The sequence below is a fragment of the Bombina bombina genome, chromosome 7 (assembly GCF_027579735.1).
Source record: "Bombina bombina isolate aBomBom1 chromosome 7, aBomBom1.pri, whole genome shotgun sequence".
NCBI classification, from domain to species: Eukaryota; Metazoa; Chordata; class Amphibia; order Anura; family Bombinatoridae; genus Bombina; species Bombina bombina.
The window spans coordinates 465,721,281-465,739,424 of NC_069505.1; the positions used below are offsets into that span (position 1 = coordinate 465,721,281).

At 40.4% G+C, this 18,144-nt stretch overlaps 1 protein-coding gene across 4 annotated transcripts in view; it reads right to left on the minus strand.

Moving 5' to 3' along the window:
- The window catches only part of LOC128666745 (zinc finger protein 615), a 195,172-nt gene that overhangs the window by 121,466 nt on the left and 55,562 nt on the right, over positions 1 to 18,144 (minus strand). For all 4 annotated transcript variants that reach the window (XM_053721505.1, XM_053721504.1, XM_053721506.1 and 1 more), the window contains exons 6-8: positions 16,634 to 16,732; positions 15,788 to 15,895; positions 15,060 to 15,125 (exon numbers count right to left, since the gene is read on the minus strand). In XM_053721505.1, coding sequence (XP_053577480.1) covers positions 15,060 to 15,125; positions 15,788 to 15,895; positions 16,634 to 16,732 — 273 coding nt within the window. The remainder of the gene's footprint in view (positions 1 to 15,059; positions 15,126 to 15,787; positions 15,896 to 16,633; positions 16,733 to 18,144) is intronic.

The window sequence follows — 18,144 nt, forward strand, 5'->3', positions numbered from 1 at the left end:
TGACCAAGATTTTAGCCAAAGCGCTCTGCGCGCCACAATAGCAAACCCCGAATTTTTCGCCGCTAATCTAGCCAATTGCAAAGTGGCGTCTAAAGTAAAAGAGTTAGCCAATTTAAGAGCATGAATTCTGTCCAAAATCTCCTCATAAGAAGAATCTTTATTGAGCGACTTTTCTAGTTCATCGAACCAGAAACACGCTGCTGTAGTGACAGGAACAATGCATGAAATTGGTTGTAGAAGGTAACCTTGCTGAACAAACATCTTTTTAAGCAAACCCTCTAATTTTTTATCCATAGGATCTTTGAAAGCACAACTATCTTCTATAGGGATAGTAGTGCATTTGTTTAGAGTAGAAACCGCCCCCTCGACCTTGGGGACTGTCTTATAAGTCCTTTCTGGGGTCGACCATAGGAAACAATTTCTTAAATATAGGGGGAGGGACAAAAGGTATGCCGGGCCTTTCCCATTCTTTGTTTACAATGTCCGCCACCCGCTTGGGTATAGGAAAAGCTTCGGGGGGCCCCGGGACCTCTAGGAACTTGTCCATCTTGCATAATTTCTCTGGAATGACCAAATTGTCACAATCATTCAGAGTAGATAACACCTCCTTAAGCAGAGCGCGGAGATGTTCCAATTTAAATTTGAATGTAATCACATCAGGTTCAGCTTGTTGAGAAATTTTCCCTGAATCTGAAATTTCTCCCTCAGACAAAACCTCCCTGGCCCCCTCAGACTGGTGTAGGGGCATGTCAGAACCATTATCGTCAGCGTCCTCATGCTCTTCAGTATTTTCTAAAACAGAGCAGTCGCGCTTTCGCTGATAAGTGGGCATTTTGGCTAAAATGTTTTTGATAGAATTATCCATTACAGCCGTTAATTGTTGCATAGTAAGGAGTATTGGCACACTAGATGTACTAGGGGCCTCCTGTGTGGGCAAGACTGGCGTAGACAAAGGAGGGGAAGATGCAGTACCATGCTTACTCCCCTCACTTGAGGAATCATCTTGGGCATCATTTTCTCTAAATTTTTTGTCACATACATCACATCTATTTAAATGAGAAGGAACCTTGGCTTCCTCACATACAGAACATAGTCTATCTGATAGTTCAGACATGTTAAACAGGCATAAACTTGATAACAAAGTACAAAAAACGTTTTAAAATAAAACCGTTACTGTCACTTTAAATTTTAAACTGAACACACTTTATTACTGAATATGTGAAAAAGTATGAAGGAATTGTTCAAAATTCACCAAAATTTCACCACAGTGTCTTAAAGCCTTAAAAGTATTGCACACCAAATTTGAAAGCTTTAACTCTTAAAACAACGGAACCGGAGCCGTTTTTATATTTAACCCCTATACAGTCCCTGGTATCTGCTTTGCTGAGACCCAACCAAGCCCAGAGGGGAATACGATACCAAATGACGCCTTCAGTAAGCTTTTTCTATGTATCTGAGCTCCTCACACATGCATCTGCATGCCTTGCTTCCCAAAAACAACTGCGCATTAGTGGCGCGAAAATGAGGCTCTGCCTATGATTAGAGAAGGCCCCCAGAGAAAAAGGTGTCCAATACAGTGCCTGCCGGTTATTCAACATAATTCCCAAGAATAAAATAACTCCTCAAAGCTATAAACTATTAAAAATGCTTATAAATCAATCGTTTTAGCCCAGAAAAATGTCTACCAGTCTTTAAAGCCCTTGTGAAGCCCTTTATTCTTATTTAATAAAAATGGCTTACCGGATCCCATAGGGAAAATGACAGCTTCCAGCATTACCAAGTCTTGTTAGAAATGTGTCATACCTCAAGCAGCAAAAGTCTGCTCACTGTTTCCCCCAACTGAAGTTAATTCCTCTCAACAGTCCTGTGTGGAAACAGCCATCGATTTTAGTAACGGTTGCTAAAAACATTTTCCTCTTACAAACAGAAATCTTCATCTCTTTTCTGTTTCAGAGTAAATAGTACATACCAGCACTATTTTAAAATAACAAACTCTTGATTGAAGAATAAAAACTACATTTAAACACCAAAAAACTCTAAGCCATCTCCGTGGAGATGTTGCCTGTACAACGGCAAAGAGAATGACTGGGGAAGGCGGAGCCTAGGAGGGATCATGTGACCAGCTTTGCTGGGCTCTTTGCCATTTCCTGTTGGGGAGGAGAATATCCCACAAGTAAGGATGACGCCGTGGACCGGACACACCTATGTTGGAGAAAAATGCAGCAAACTTTTCGAAATTTTTACAGTATGTACCTAAAGCATTAGTCCAGTACGTAGGTAGAACCTGTAGACGCCTCAGTATTAGATGGTCCGAACATATGAGGAACATGAAAAAGAACTATAAAAATCACAGTGTTCCCAGACATTGCAATCTCCATCATAATGGTAATCGTAATTGCTTCAGTATATGTCCCATTGAACATATTCCAGTATCACATCTATATAATCGATTGTCCAGACTTAGACAGAGGGAGACCTACTGGATACATACCCTTAGAACTCTTCATCCAAATGGCTTGAATCTTAATATAGATTTGGCAGCCTTTTGAGCAGGGGGTCTCCTTCTGCCTTTTGTTATTGTTATTGTATAGGTATTCCCCTTATTGTTGGGGTTCCTGTGTGATATATTCCTATCTCCCTTGATGTTGGGGTCCCTCCATCATATCTCAATCTTCTCCCATATTGTTGGGACCACTTTTTCCTGCTATATATTACCAATGGGGCCACACATTCTAGTGCTAATGCCATCTGTTTGTTCCTGACCCCCTTTACACCTAATTCTAACCCGTATTTTAATTTGTCAATAAAATATACCACTTCTATATATATCCACAAGACCGACCAGTTAATTCATATGATCACCCTCATGTTACCACCCAAATTATATTTTTATACCATAGTCATCAGTGGATACCACTTATATAAATATTAAATGTTTAAAAATCAGTGTGAATATGAATTGATGGTGGTGTGGTAGCCAATAGATTTATAAATGTACCAATGCTTTTACTTTGTATATTGTTAATATAATGTTATTCTAATGTATATAATAAGTATCAATCGACAGTTGATTATATCTTTTTAATTATAGTTAAGAAATGTAAGGATTTTAAATTTTAATTTTTAACCATTGTATTTCAATGTGAACAGCTTTTAAATAGTTAAAGATTAGTCAGACAGGAATTTCATGTTATATCCGCCAATTTAGACAGGTGTAGCAAGGTATAAAAGGTGTGATTATGTAGTCACTGATACAGCCTGATGAAACGGCAATTCTGCTGAGAAACGCGTTGCTGTGATTGTTTTTATCTGAATAAACCTTTTTATTTGAGTCACCTTGCTACCTGTCAATTATTGCCCCGGTGCAATTTCTATCCAACATCAGTGTCTCTCCTGGTTGAGACCGAAATTACTTATTCCCAGTGAGCTACCGTTAATCCGGACGCGACAGGTGAAGTGGTCTGCAATTGGATATCCAGAGATCACGTGTACCGGCTCCTGTGTGTGTCCGTCGGGTGACTCTGAACAGTCCCGATCCGCTTCAACAGGCACAGTACGTGTGCCGCTGCCTTTGTGAGTATATCCTGCACACAGGGGGGGGCTCCTGGCCCATTGTTCTGACGATACTGCTTTATGTTTGGCGCCTCTCTTGTTTTTCTTTTCAAAAACGATTAACCCCTTAATGCCCAAACCGGATCGACAGTAAGCCAACAAACCGGTTAAAACAACTTCAGCACCTTGCCACAGCTCCGCTGTGGCCCTACCTGCCCTTAGGAACCAGATTTGTGGGGAAAAAGCTTCTTATAGGCCCTCAAACTGCAGCAGGACCCTCCATGTGAAACAGCCTGAACTTTTAGTCAAATATAACTGCGCATCTGAGGCGCAAAATTAGGCCCCTCCCACCTTACTCCGGTGCTGTGAGGCCTAAAGAAACACTCCTAAGTGTTTTAATAAAAGCCATGTGGGTAACAACCCCTGAAAGAAACCCAAAGGAACCTTCAAAGTGTCTCAAAAAACGAAATTTTTCAATAAAAACCGTTTGCCATTAAGTAGTGTCAACCAGCATAAACTAGCCCTTTTATGTAAGCTTGCAATTCCATACTTAGTCTCTGAATACAGCTTACCCTTCCCTCATGGGGATATTATCAGTCTTTTCTAGCATTATCACAGTCTTGTCTAGAAATAAATGACTGAACATACCTTATTGCAGCCTAACCTGCAAACCGTTCCCCCCAACAGAAGTTTTCTTGCACTCCTCAGTCCTATGTGGGAACAGCAGTGGATTTTAGTTACAACATGCTAAAATCATCTTCCTCCCTGCAGAACTCTTCATCTCCTTTCTGCTAGAGAGTAAATAGTACACACCGGTACCATTTAAAATAAACTTTTGCTTGTAGAAAATAAAAACTACATTTCTAACACCACATTCACTTTACCCTTCCGATTGCTTAGAGCCGGCAAAGAGAATGACTGGGGGGTGGAGCTAGAGGAGGAGTTATATGGACAGCTCTGCTGTGTGCTCTCTTTGCTACTTCCTGTTGGGAAGGAGAATATCCCACAAGTAAAGGATGAATCCGTGGACTGGATACACCTTACAAGAGAAAAAACGTTTAACAGCACTCCCAGTTCACAAAACGTTTGCCCACAAACATTCAAAAACTGAGTGTCAACCATTTTTTAATTAGCCCCTTATTCAAGCTTAGTAATGCCCTTCTATAGCTCTTAGGATTACTGCTTACCCTTACCCTCATGGGGATACTGTCAGCCTTTCTGAAATACACAGTCTCTCCAGAAAAAATGACTGAACATACCTCATTGCTGTATAGCATGAAAACGTTCCTCACACTGAAGTTTCCTGTACCCCTCAGCCTCTGTGGGAACTGCAGTGGATCTTAGTTACAAATGCTAAGATCATCATCCTCCAGGCAGAAGTCTTCATCCATCTTCTTCCTGAGAGTAAATAGTACACACCGGTACATTTAAAACAAAAAACTCTTGCTTGAAGAAATTAAAAACTAATATTTTATCACCTCTTTCACTTTACCCTTCCTAGTACTTAGAGTAGGCAAAGAGAATGACTGGGGGGTGGAGCTAAGGGAGGAGCTATATAGACAGCTCTGCTGTGGTGCTCTTTGCCACTTCCTGTTAGCAGGAGGATAATATCCCACAAGTAAAGGATGAATCTGTGGACTCGTCCTACCTTATAGAAGAAATACTATTTTCCATAGGAATAGTAGCAAGAGTAGAGATAGCCCCAACTTTGGGGATCTTTTCCCAAAACTCCAATCTAACTGCTGGCAAAGGATACAATTTTTAAAACCTTAAAGAAGGAATAAAAGAAGTACCAGGCCTATTCCATTCCTTAAAAATTATATCAGAAATTGCATCAGGAACTGGAAATACCTCTGAAATAACCACAGGAGGTTTATAAACAGAATGTAAATGTTTACTAGCTTTAAAATCAAGAGGACTAGTCTCTTCAATATCCAATATGATCAACACTTCTTCAACAAAGAATGAATGTACTCCATTTTAAATAAATAAGTAGATTTGTCAGTGTCAATATCTGATGAAGGATCTTCTGAATCAGATAGATCCTCATCAGAGAAGGATAATTCAGTATGTTAATGGTCATTTGAAATGTCATCAACTTTATGAGAAGTTTAAAAAAGACCTTTACATTTATTAGAAGGCGGGATGGCAGCCAAAGGCTTCTGAATAGAATCAGAAAAATATTCTTATAAATTCACAGGTATATCTTGTACATTAGATGTTAAAAGAATAGCAACAGGCAATGCATTATCACTGATGGACATAATCTCTGCATGTAAAAGTTTATCATGATAACTTATTACAAACCACAGCTGAAAATATAATCTCCATAACATTACAATAAATGTACTTAGCTTTGGTAGAACTGATATCAGTCAGCCGGATTCCAACAGTGTTTTTCTGAGACAGGAACAGTTTGAAACATCTTCCAAATTTAAGAGAAAAAACAACATTTAAAGCAAAAAGGAAATTTATGCTTACCTGATAAATTGATTTCTTCTACGATATGACGAGTCCACGGATTTCATCCTTACTTGTGGGATATTATCCTCCTGCTAACAGGAAGTGGCAAAGAGCACCACAGCAGAGCTGTATATATAGCTCCTCCCTTCCCTCCACCCCCAATCATTCGACCGAAGGTTTAGGAAGAGAAAGGAAAAGCTAAAAGGTGCAGAGGTGACTGAAGTTGTAAAAATAAAATATAATCTGTCTTAAAATGACAGGTCAGGTAAGCATAAATGTCCTATTCTTCTACAAGATACGACGAGTCCACGGATTTCATCCTTACTTGTGGGATACAATACCAAAGCTACAGGACACGGATGAAACGGGAGGGACAAGACAGAGACCTAAACGGAAGGCACCAATGCTTGAAGAACCTTCCTCCCAAAAACAGCCTCAGAAGAAGCAAAAGTATCAAATTTGTAAAATTTGGAAAAGTATGAAGGGATGACCAAGTCGCAGCCTTACAAATCTGTTCAACAGAAGCATCGTTTTTAAAGGCCCATGTGGAAGCCACAGCCCTAGTAGAATGAGCCCTAATTCTTTTAGGAGGCTGCTAACCAGCAGTCTCATATGCCAGGCGGATGATACTCCTCAGCCAAAAAGAATGAGAGGTAGCCGTTGCTATCTGACCCCTACGCTTTCCAGAATAAACAATGAATAATGAAGATGATTGACAGAAATCCTTGGTTGCCTGCAAGTAAAACTTCAAGGCAAGGACCACGTCCAGATTATGTAACAGACGCTCCTTCTTGGAAGAAGGATTAGGACACAAGGAAGGAACAACAATTTCCTGATTAATATTCTTATTTGAAACAACCTTAGGAAGAAATCCAGGTTTGGTACGCAAAACCACCTTATCAGAATGAAATATAAGATAAGCCGAATCACATTGAACGGCTGAAAGCTCCGAAACTCTTCAAGCAGAAGAAATAGCAACCAAAAACAAAATTTTCCAAGATAACAATTTAATATCTATGGAATGCATGGGTTCAAACGGAACCCCTTGAAGAACACCAAGGACTAAATTCAAACTCCAGGGAGGAGTAACTGGTCTAAATACAGGCTTAATTCTGGATAAAGCCTGACAAAAAGACTGAACATCTGGCACATCTGCCAAATGTTTGTGATTCAAAATTGACAAAGCAGAAATCTGTCCCTTTAAGGAACTTGCTGATAACCCTTTCTCCAATCCTTCTTGGAGAAAAGACAGAATCCTGGGAATCCTAACTTTACTCCATGAGTAACCCTGGGATTCACACCAATAAAGATATTTACGCCATATCTTATGATAGATTTTTCTAGTGACAGGCTTACGAGCCTATATCAAAGTATTGATGACCGAATCAGAGAAACCCCGCTTAGATAAAATCAAGCGTTCAATCTCCAAGCAGTCAGCTGCAGAGAATGTAGATTTGGATGTTGGAAAGGACATTGAATGAGAAGATCCTGTCTCAAAGGAAGTTTCCACGGAGGCAGAGAGGACATGTCCACTAGATTTGCATACCAAGTCCTGCGTGGCCACGCAGGCACTATCAGGATTACTGAAGCTCTCCCTTGTTTGATCCGAGCAATCACGCGTGGAAGGAGAGGGAAATGGTGGAAACACATAAGCTAGGCTGAACGACCAAGGTACTGCCAAGGCATCAATTAGTTCGGCCTGAGGATCCCTCGACCTGGATCCGTAACGTGGAAGCATGGCATTCTGACGAGATGCCATCAGATCTAATTCTGGTCTGCCCCATTGGAGAATCAATGATGCAAACACCTCTGGGTGGAGTTCCCACTCCCCTGGATGAAAAGTCTGACGACTTAAAAAATCCGCTTCCCAGTTCTTTACTCTTGGGATGTAGATAGCTGATATATAGCAAGAGTGGGCCTCCGCCCATCGAATTATCTTTAATACTTCTATCATCGCTAAGGAACTCCTTGTTCCCCCTTGATGATTGATATATGCCACAGTCGTGATATTGTCCGACTGGAATCTGATGAATTTTGCCGAAGCCAACTGAGGCCACACCTGAAGCGCATTGAATATTGCTCTCAGTTCCAGAATATTGATTGGAAGTAGAGACTCTACCTGAGTCCAAACACCCTGAGCCTTCAGGGAATTCCAGACTGCACCCCAGCCCAATAGACTGGCGTCCGTTGTCACGTTCACCCACGAGGGTCTGCGGAAACAAGTCCCCTGGGACAGATGATCCGGCGACAACCACCAAAGAAGAGAGTCTCTAGTCTCCTGATCCAGATTTATCTGAGGAGATAAATTTGCATAGTCCCCATTCCACTGTCCGAGCATGCACAGCTGCAGTGGTCTGAGATGAAACCGAGCAAACGGAATGATGTCCATTGCCGCTACCATTAATACAATGACCTCCATACACTGAGCTACTGATGGCCAAGGAATGGACTGAAGCGCTCGGCAAGTATTTAGAATCTTTGATTTTCTGACCTCCGTCAGAAATATTTTCATGTCTACCGAGTCTATCAGAGTTCCCAAGAAGGGAACCCTTGTCTGTGGAACTAGTGAACTCTTTTCTATGTTCACCTTCCAACCGTGAGTTCTCAGGAAAGACAACACTGTGTCCGTGTGAGATTTTGTTCAGCTGATAAGTTGACGTCTGGATCAGAATATCGTCCAGATAAGGCGCCACTACTATGCCCCGCGGTCTGAGAAGGGACCCTAGAATCTTTGTGAAGATCCTGGGTGCTGTGGCCAACCCAAAGGGAAGAGCCACAAACTGAAAATGTTTGTCCAGGAAGGCAAACCTTAGGAACTGATGATGATCCTTGTGCATAGGGATATGAAGGTATGCATCCTTCAAGTCCACAGTAGTCATACAGGGAGTGCAGAATTATTAGGAAAATGAGTATTTTGACCACATCATCCTCTTTATGCATGTTGACTTACTCCAAGCTGTATAGGCTCGAAAGCCTACTACCAATTAAGCATATTAGGTGATGTGCATCTCTGTAATGAGAAGGGGTGTGGTCTAATGACATCAACACCCTATATCAGGTGTGCATAATTATTAGGCAACTTCCTTTCCTTTGGCAAAATGGGTCAAAAGAAGGACTTGACAGGCTCAGAAAAGTCAAAAATAGTGAGATATCTTGCAGAGGGATGCAGCACTCTTAAAATTGCAAAGCTTCTGAAGCGTGATCATCGAACAATCAAGCGTTTCATTCAAAATAGTCAACAGGGTTGCAAGAAGCGTGTGGAAAAACCAAGGCGCAAAATAACTGCCCATGAACTGAGAAAAGTCAAGCGTGAAGCTGCCAAGATGCCACTTGCCACCAGTTTGGCCATATTTCAGAGCTGCAACATCACTGAGTGCCCAAAAGCACAAGGTGTGCAATACTCACAGACATGGCCAAGGTAAGAAAGGCTGAAAGACGACCACCACTGAACAAGACACACAAGCTGAAACGTCAAGACTGGGCCAAGAAATATCTCAAGACTGATTTTTCTAAGGTTTTATGGACTGATGAAATGAGAGTGAGTCTTGATGGGCCAGATGGATGGGCCCGTGGCTGGATTGGTAAAGGGCAGAGAGCTCCAGTCCGACTCAGACGCCAGCAAGGTGGAGGTGGAGTACTGGTTTGGGCTGGTATCATCAAAGATGAGCTTGTGGGGCCTTTTCGGGTTGAGGATGGAGTCAAGCTCAACTCCCAGTCCTACTGCCAGTTTCTGGAAGACACCTTCTTCAAGCAGTGGTACAGGAAGAAGTCTGCATCCTTCAAGAAAAACATGATTTTCATGCAGGACAATGCTCCATCACACGCGTCCAAGTACTCCACAGCGTGGCTGGCAAGAAAGGGTACAAAAGAAGAAAATCTAATGACATGGCCTCCTTGTTCACCTGATCTGAACCCCATTGAGAACCTGTGGTCCATCATCAAATGTGAGATTTACAAGGAGGGAAAACAGTACACCTCTCTGAACAGTGTCTGGGAGGCTGTGGTTGCTGCTGCACGCAATGTTGATGGTGAACAGATCAAAACACTGACAGAATCCATGGATGGCAGGCTTTTGAGTGTCCTTGCAAAGAAAGGTGGCTATATTGGTCACTGATTTGTTTTTGTTTTGTTTTTGAATGTCAGAAATGTATATTTGTGAATGTTGAGATGTTATATTGGTTTCGCTGGTAAAAATAAATAATTGAAATGGGTATATATTTGTTTTTTGTTAAGTTGCCTAATAATTATGCACAGTAATAGTCACCTGCACACACAGATATCCCCCTAAAATAGCTATAACTAAAAACAAACTAAAAACTACTTCCAAAACTATTCAGCTTTGATATTAATGAGTTTTTTGGGTTCATTGAGAACATGGTTGTTCAATAATAAAATTAATCCTCAAAAATACAACTTGCCTAATAATTCTGCACTCCCTGTATATTGACCCTCCTGGATCATTGGTAAGATTGTTCGTATAGTCTCCATCTTCAACGATGGGACTTGTTTAGACACTTGAGATCTAAAATGGGTCTGAAAGTTCCTTCTATTTTTGGGAACCACAAAAAGATTTGAGTAATACCCCTGTCCCTGTTCCGGTTTTGGAATGGGACAAATTACTCCCATGGTATAGAGGTCTTCTACACAGTGTAAGAACGCCTCTCTTTTTATCTGGTCTACAGATAATCGTGAAAGATGAAACCTCCCTCTTGGGAGAAAATCCTTGAATTCCAGTTGATACCCGTGGGTCACGATTTCCAGTGCCCAGGAGTCCTGAACATCTCTTGCACAAGCCTGAGCAAAGAAAGAAAGTCTGCCCCCTACTAGATCTGGTCCCGGATCGGGGGCCGCCCCTTCATGCTGTCTTTGAAGCAGCAGCGGGCTTCTTGGATTGTTTACCTTTATTCCAAGCCTAGTTGGGTCTCCAGACTGACTTGGATTGAGCAAAATTCCCTTCCTGTTTTGTGGAGGAAGAGGAAGCAGAGGGTCCTCCCTTTAAGTTTTGAAAGGAACGAAAATTATTTATTTGTTTACCCCTCATCTTAACCGACTTATCCTGAGGTAGGGCATGGCCTTTACCTCCAGTAATGTCAGAAATAATTTCCTTCAATTCAGGCCCGAATAGGGTCTTACCCTTCAAAGGAATAGCTAAAAGCTTAGATTCTGATGACACATCATCAGACCAAGATTTGAGCCATAACGCTCTACGCGCTAAAATGGCAAATCCTGCATTTTTCGCCGCTAATTTAGCAATTTGAAAAGCGGCATCAGTAATAAAAGAATTAGCTAGCTTGAGAGTCTTAATTCTATCCAAAATGTCATCTAATGGAGTCTCAACCTTCAGAGACTCTTCTAGAGCATCAAACCAAAAATCTGCTGCAGTAGTAACTGGAACAATGCAAGCCGTAGGTTGTAAAAGAAAACCCTGATGAATAAATAATTTCTTTAGAAGACCCTCTAACTTTTTATCCATAGGGTCTTTGAAAGCACAACTGTCCTCAATAGGTATAGTTGTGCGCTTAGCCAGAGTAGATATAGCTCCCTCCACCTTAGGGACCATTTGCCAAGAGTCCCGAATGGTGCCTGATATGGGAAACATTTTCTTAAAATTAGGAGGGGGAGAGAACGGTATGCTTAGTCTATCCCATTCTTTTTTTACAATTTTCGAAATTCTTTTAGGAACCGGAAAAACAGTGTAAGTAGGTACCTCTAGATATTTGTCCATCTTACACAATTTCTCTGGTGGTATCACAATAGGGTCACAATCATCCAGAGTCGCTAAAACCTCCCGAAGTAACAGGCGGAGGTGTTCAAGCTTAAATTTAAAGGACATCACGTCCGAATCATTTCCCGAGTCTGAAATATCTCCCTCAGACAGCAATTCCCTGACCCCCAACTCAGAGCACTGTGAGGGTACATCGGAAATAGCCAATAAAGCATCAGAGGATTCAGTATTCACATTAATACCTGACCTACTGCGTTTACCCTGCAACACTGGTAATTTAGATAATACCTCTGTAAGGGTAGTTGACATAACTGCAGCCATCTCCTGCAGAGTAAAAGAATTAGATGCACTAGAGGTACTTGGCGTCGCTTGTGTGGGCGTTAAAGGTTGGGACGCTTGGGGAGATTTGGATGGCATATCCTGGCTCTCTTCAGATTGAGAATCATCCTTAGCCACACTTTCTTTACCTAAAATATGCTTTTTACAATGTAAGGCCCTTTCGGTACACTCCAGGGAGGAGCACATACAAAATACAGCCATACTGTTTATTTGAAATAAAAAAACGTTAAGCTGCCTCTCCCAGTGTCCCTTTATATTGCTTCTTAAGCCCATTATAAATGCTTAGCCCAATATGTCAATAAAATAAAATAAGCATAGGTTTCTCAGTAACACCCCTTACCCCTTCCCTTGCAGGGAAAAAATGTCAGCCAGTTCTGATATACCAAGTCTCCTCAGAAATAAAGGGCTGCACATACCTCAATGCTGCTTGTAGCATGAAACCGTTCTCCACACGTTCTCTTGTATTACCTTCAGAAGCTCTGTGGGAACCAACATGGATCTTAATTACATCTGCTAAGATCATCAACCTCAGGGCAGAAATCTTCTTCCATATCACCCTGAGGAAAATAGTACACAGCGGTACCATTTAAAATAAAAAACTTCTTGATTGAAGAAACTAAAACTAACACCTCGCTTTACCTCTTCCTAGTACTAACACAGGCAAAGAGAATGACTTCCTAAACCTTCGGTCGAATGATTGGGGGTGGAGGGAAGGGAGGAGCTATATATACAGCTCTGCTGTGGTGCTCTTTGCCACTTCCTGTTAGCAGGAGGATAATATCCCACAAGTAAGGATGAAATCCGTGGACTCGTCGTATCTTGTAGAAGAAATTATCAATTTCCTAATATGACAGTTTCAGGAATAGGAAAAAATGCAAACAGCGTAGACCTCTGACATAGCAAAAAAGGCCAGAGGCAAAAGGAATAGGGTCTTAAATAATGAAAATGTTTGGCGCCAAGTATGACGCACCACAAACAGAAAAAACATTTTTGGCGCTAAACTAAACACTAGCGTCTTAGATGACGCAACCTCGTGAAGGACTCGGCACCAACTAATATGCCGGAAAGGACGAATTTGCGTCAACGAACGTAACTTGAGAGCCAAAAAAATCTTGCGCCAAGAATGACGCAATAAATTTTGGCATTTTGCGCCCTCACAAGCCTAATACAGCCTGCAATTTAGAAAAAGAGTAAATTTGAAAAAGACTAAACCCCAGGTAAGAAATAATCTTTTCTTAAAAATGCATTTCCCAGATATGAAACTGACAGTCTGCAAAAAGGAAATATACTGAAACCTGAATCATGGCAAATATAAGTACAACATATATTTAGAACTTTATATAAAGTGCCAAACCATAGCTGAGAGTGTCTTAAGTAAATGAAAACATACTTACTGAAAGACACCCATCCACATAAAGCAGATAACCGTTTCAGTACTGGTTTTGCTATCAGTAGAGGTAATGGAATATGAGAGTATATCGTCGATCTGAAAAGGGAGGTAGGAGATGAATCTCTACGACCAATAACAGAGAACCTATGAAATAGATCCCTGTTAGGAAAACCATTGCATTCAATAGGTGATACTCCCTTCACATCCCTCTGACATTCACTGTACTCTGAGAGAAATCGGGCATCAAAAAAGCTGAGAAGCGCATATCAACGTAGAAATCTTAGCACAAACTTACTTCACCACCTCCAAAGTAGGCAAAGTTTGTAAAACTGAATTGTGGGTGTGGTGAGGGGTGTATTTATAGGCATTTTGAGGTTTTGGAAACTTTGCCCCTCCTGGTAGGATTGTATATCCCTTACGTCACTAGCTCATGGACTCTTGCCAATTACATGAAAGAAATACCTGTTAGAATATATTTAGCATTACTGACGCCATTTTGTGTAACCACCATTTTAAGATATGTTTATTATATTTCATTATAATGTAGTTTATTGTGCTGTGAAGATGCTTAGAACAGTGTTAGAAATACTTGTATCTCAAAAATGGCCTTGTAATGTCCTGGGCGATGCGCAAGGATACACTGTTATCTAAAACTGTTAGTTTCTTGGTATAATTCTTTGTCTTATTTTACTGTGCCCCTTTGTTCTAACTCACGTTGTGTAAAATGATGTGATTTATGATACGTCATTGTTTAACCCCATATACTGTAACCATTTTCTATAAAAGTATGTTGCGCTTTTTAATAAACAGAACAGTAATTAGATTTTACTTGTGGTGTGTCTGATTTCCGTTCCCGAGATATCTCGTCAGGTAACCCATTCACTTCTAGGTGAAGGTGTAGAATACTGCTAAGTGCTAACTGACACCCCCCCTCTCTTAAAATAAAGCCTTACAATTCATAAAGGAGAAATCTTCCACACATTTTATATTCTGCAACTGGTCATTGGAAGAGATATTAACCGTAGGTAAGGACAGTAGGTGCTGGGTGTATAAAGATGAAATAACATTAGAAAAATCGGGAGGTTCTTACACTTGACAGATGATCAGCTGGGACTCATCTCAGATATGGAGCATAAAGCTGTATACAGGGGGTGATAGGGTTTTTAGAGAAGTGCTAATAGGAGATATGGTACTTAAAGTAAACAATGATCCCATTAAGAACCTATGGTTATCTTCAGGACTAATCTAGTAGACAGCTCCTATAGTTCACACCTGGGAGTCACAGCTTAGTCAGGCTCTACAACAAAATGAGAAGGTTCCAAAGAAGTATCCTGGGGAAATCCACTTTATTCATAAAACATAAGGTACAGTGTAGCTCTCATACTGCAAAAGTATAAATAAACTTCCTGCTCTGATGTTCAGGAGTAGGGACCCGTTCCTACTGAAGAGTTCCACCATAAGTTTAGAGGCATATCATATCATTGGTACGCAGCCTAAGCTTCTATATGATCCTCACAAAATAACTGAATGGATTCAAAAATATATAAAAAAAGCCAACTTTGGTTATATAAATGAAACATCTAGACTCACCTGTGCTGATATCTTCACAGTGTTTCTGCTCCAAATCTTTGGTTTGATGAGCAACATTGACATCACCTGCCAAATACATTTTTTAAGAGATAACATTTTCTGACTTGCCACCATTTCCTGTAATTGTGTGTACACACAACCAACATCACAAACATAACCATGCTACATATCTTACCTTAAATGGACATGAAACCCCAAATTTTTCTTTCATGATTCAGATAGAGAATACAATTTTAAACAACTTTCTAATTTACTTCTATTATCTAATCTGTTTTATTCTCTTGGTATCATTTGTTGAAGGAGCAGCCGTGCACTACTGGTTTCTAACTGAACACATGGGTGAGCCAATCACAATCAGTTTATATATGCATCGACCAATAAACAGATAGAACCTAGGTTCTCTGCTGCACATGAACTTGCCTAGATAAACATTTCAGCAAGGGATAACAAGAGAAAGAAGCAAATTAAATAATAGAAGTAAATTGCAAAGTTGTTTAAAATTGTATTCTCTATCTAAATCATGAAAAAGATTTTTTGGATTTCATGTCCCTTTAATTGGCCTCACTAAAGGTGAAAAGATACTGCAAAGCACCCTTATAGCTGTGGTCAAGTTCCATCAGCTCTGTGACTTCCACCCCTGCTTCTCAACTATGTGACTGCTGCCCTTCAGCCATGTGACCACCACCTATTGGACTGTTGTCCCTCATATTTGTCACACGTGCACTCACCTGAGCTGGTATGGTCATGGATTTCCTCCTTCAGAGCTTCCAGACGATGTTCTACAGTCAAATCTACGGTTTGTTCAGTATTTAATAAGACTTCAACAACAGATCCATCTACACACAAAAAATAAAAAAATTAGAAGCCCTTCTTTGGAGCTGTTGCAGCTGGCCCTCAGTTCTGTAGCCACAACCACACAACCTTGTGACAGGTCCTAAAGCGTTTTAAGGCATATTATGAAGAGGTCCAGGGTTAGTGCACCCCAACCAGTACATCAACCCCTCTATCTGGGGGAAATCCTGTAGGGTGTACTAAAGTGAGTGTTTTCACGATGACACTAATCATGGTGCGTGACCTGAGCAAAGGATATCACTAGCTGTAATGCTGTCATCTAAATCAGGTCAGCGGCAGAAACTGTGCCAAAAGCTGTACATTAAGATTTAAAACGCCTGTGAGTGTGCTATTCTATGCTTAGTTATTTAGTAGTTCCTCATGTTCCTATCTCGGTTTTGTCTACCCTGGTTTGAATCTGACTTGTTATCTCAACTCCCTTATCTGCTATGCTACCTATCTTGGTCTGATGACCTGGTTGCTAACCCTCAGAACTGTTCATTGGATCATCTGTTTGCCTATTCCTTCTCATCTGTTATCTTGTTTCAATGACTGTCATGGTTCTTGAACTTTATAGACCTCTACCCCTCATGTGACCACCCAACAGCCCTGTGACTGCTGCTTCTTAGCCCTAAGACCACCGCCCCTCAGCCCTGTGACAACCTTTCCTCAAACCCTCTGTCCCCTGCTCCTTAACCCTGGGACTACCACCACCCTGCTCTGTGACTTCCAGGTACACCCACCTGAGCTGATACAGTTATAGATTTCCTGCTGCGGAGCTTCCAGATGACTCATTACGGGCTGATCTCCGGCTGAAGATACCACCTCAGCATCAGATTCGTCTACACAAAAAGCAAATTACTGTTTGTATTGTTTATCATTTCTACAACTTTACATAAAGTTTTTTGTTTTTTTTTGGTTAAAAAGGGGGCTGGCCCTGCTAATAGAGAGATGTCTCCGACACAATGAAATGAAGCTTGCTATAAAGGGAAACTTTGCTGACCAATACAATACAGATCATATTACTCTGCTTTCGGTGTATAGTACCTTATGATTGCCTCTAGTTTAGTAAACATATGTTTTTATATTTGAGTAATATTCAAGTGTTTTTGGTATTTTTTGTCATCCTTTGTAAAATCTCGGATCCTTGATTATTTGTTTTAAATGTAACATGTTTTAAACCAACATTGTTTTATATTCTTATATTGTTTTAAATTGTTTATTATAATAAAGTGTCTTAAAAATGTCACATTGTTTTACAATTTATACTTAACATTCAAAGTATACCATCCTGACCCTGCCAGTGTTGTTTGGCGCTTTGATATCATTTCTACTGATTCTCCATACATTTTTGACCGCTAGGGGTCAATATATTAGAGCTAAGGGTCTTATATAGTTGGCGCTCAGTGTACATTCCATTCACTGTGTAAAGTGATTGTTTCCTGCACAATTTCAAATACGATTTTCTCAGAACAATTTTGTTAGAATTTTTATTGCGATTAAACAAACTTCTCACTGCATATTTTAATTTCAATATTTCATGTAATCGTTTTATACAATATTAAATCACGAGGCCTTGTGTAATGTATCCATCGCCTTCACAAACCTAAAAGCAGCGAACGCACCTAAGCAAAACACACTGTTCTCAAGCTAAAAAACATCATTTATGTAAGAACTTACCTGATAATTTATTTCATATTGGCAAGAGTCCATGAGCTAGTGACGTATGGGATATACAATCCTACCAGGAGGGGCAAAGTTTCCCAAACCTCAAAATGCCTATAAATACACCCCTCACCACACCCACAATTCAGTTAAACGAACATCCAAGCAGTGGGGTGATAAAGAAGGAGTAGAAAGCATCAACAAAAGAAATTTGGAAATAATTGTGCTTTATACAAAAAATCATAACCACCATAAAAAGGGTGGGCCTCATGGACTCTTGCCAATATGAAAGAAATGAATTTATCAGGTAAGTTCTTACATATATTATGTTTTCTTTCATGTAATTGGCAAGAGTCCATGAGCTAGTGACGTATGGGATAGCAATACCCAAGATGTGGAACTCCACGCAAGAGTCACTAGAGAGGGAGGGATAAAAATAAAAACAGCCATTTTCCGCTGAAAAAATTAATCCACAACCCAAAAAAATACATTTATTCTCATAAATGAAAGAAAAAAACTTAAATCAAAAGCAGAAGAATCAAACTGAAACAGCTGCCCGAAGAACGTTTCTACCAAAAACTGCTTCTGA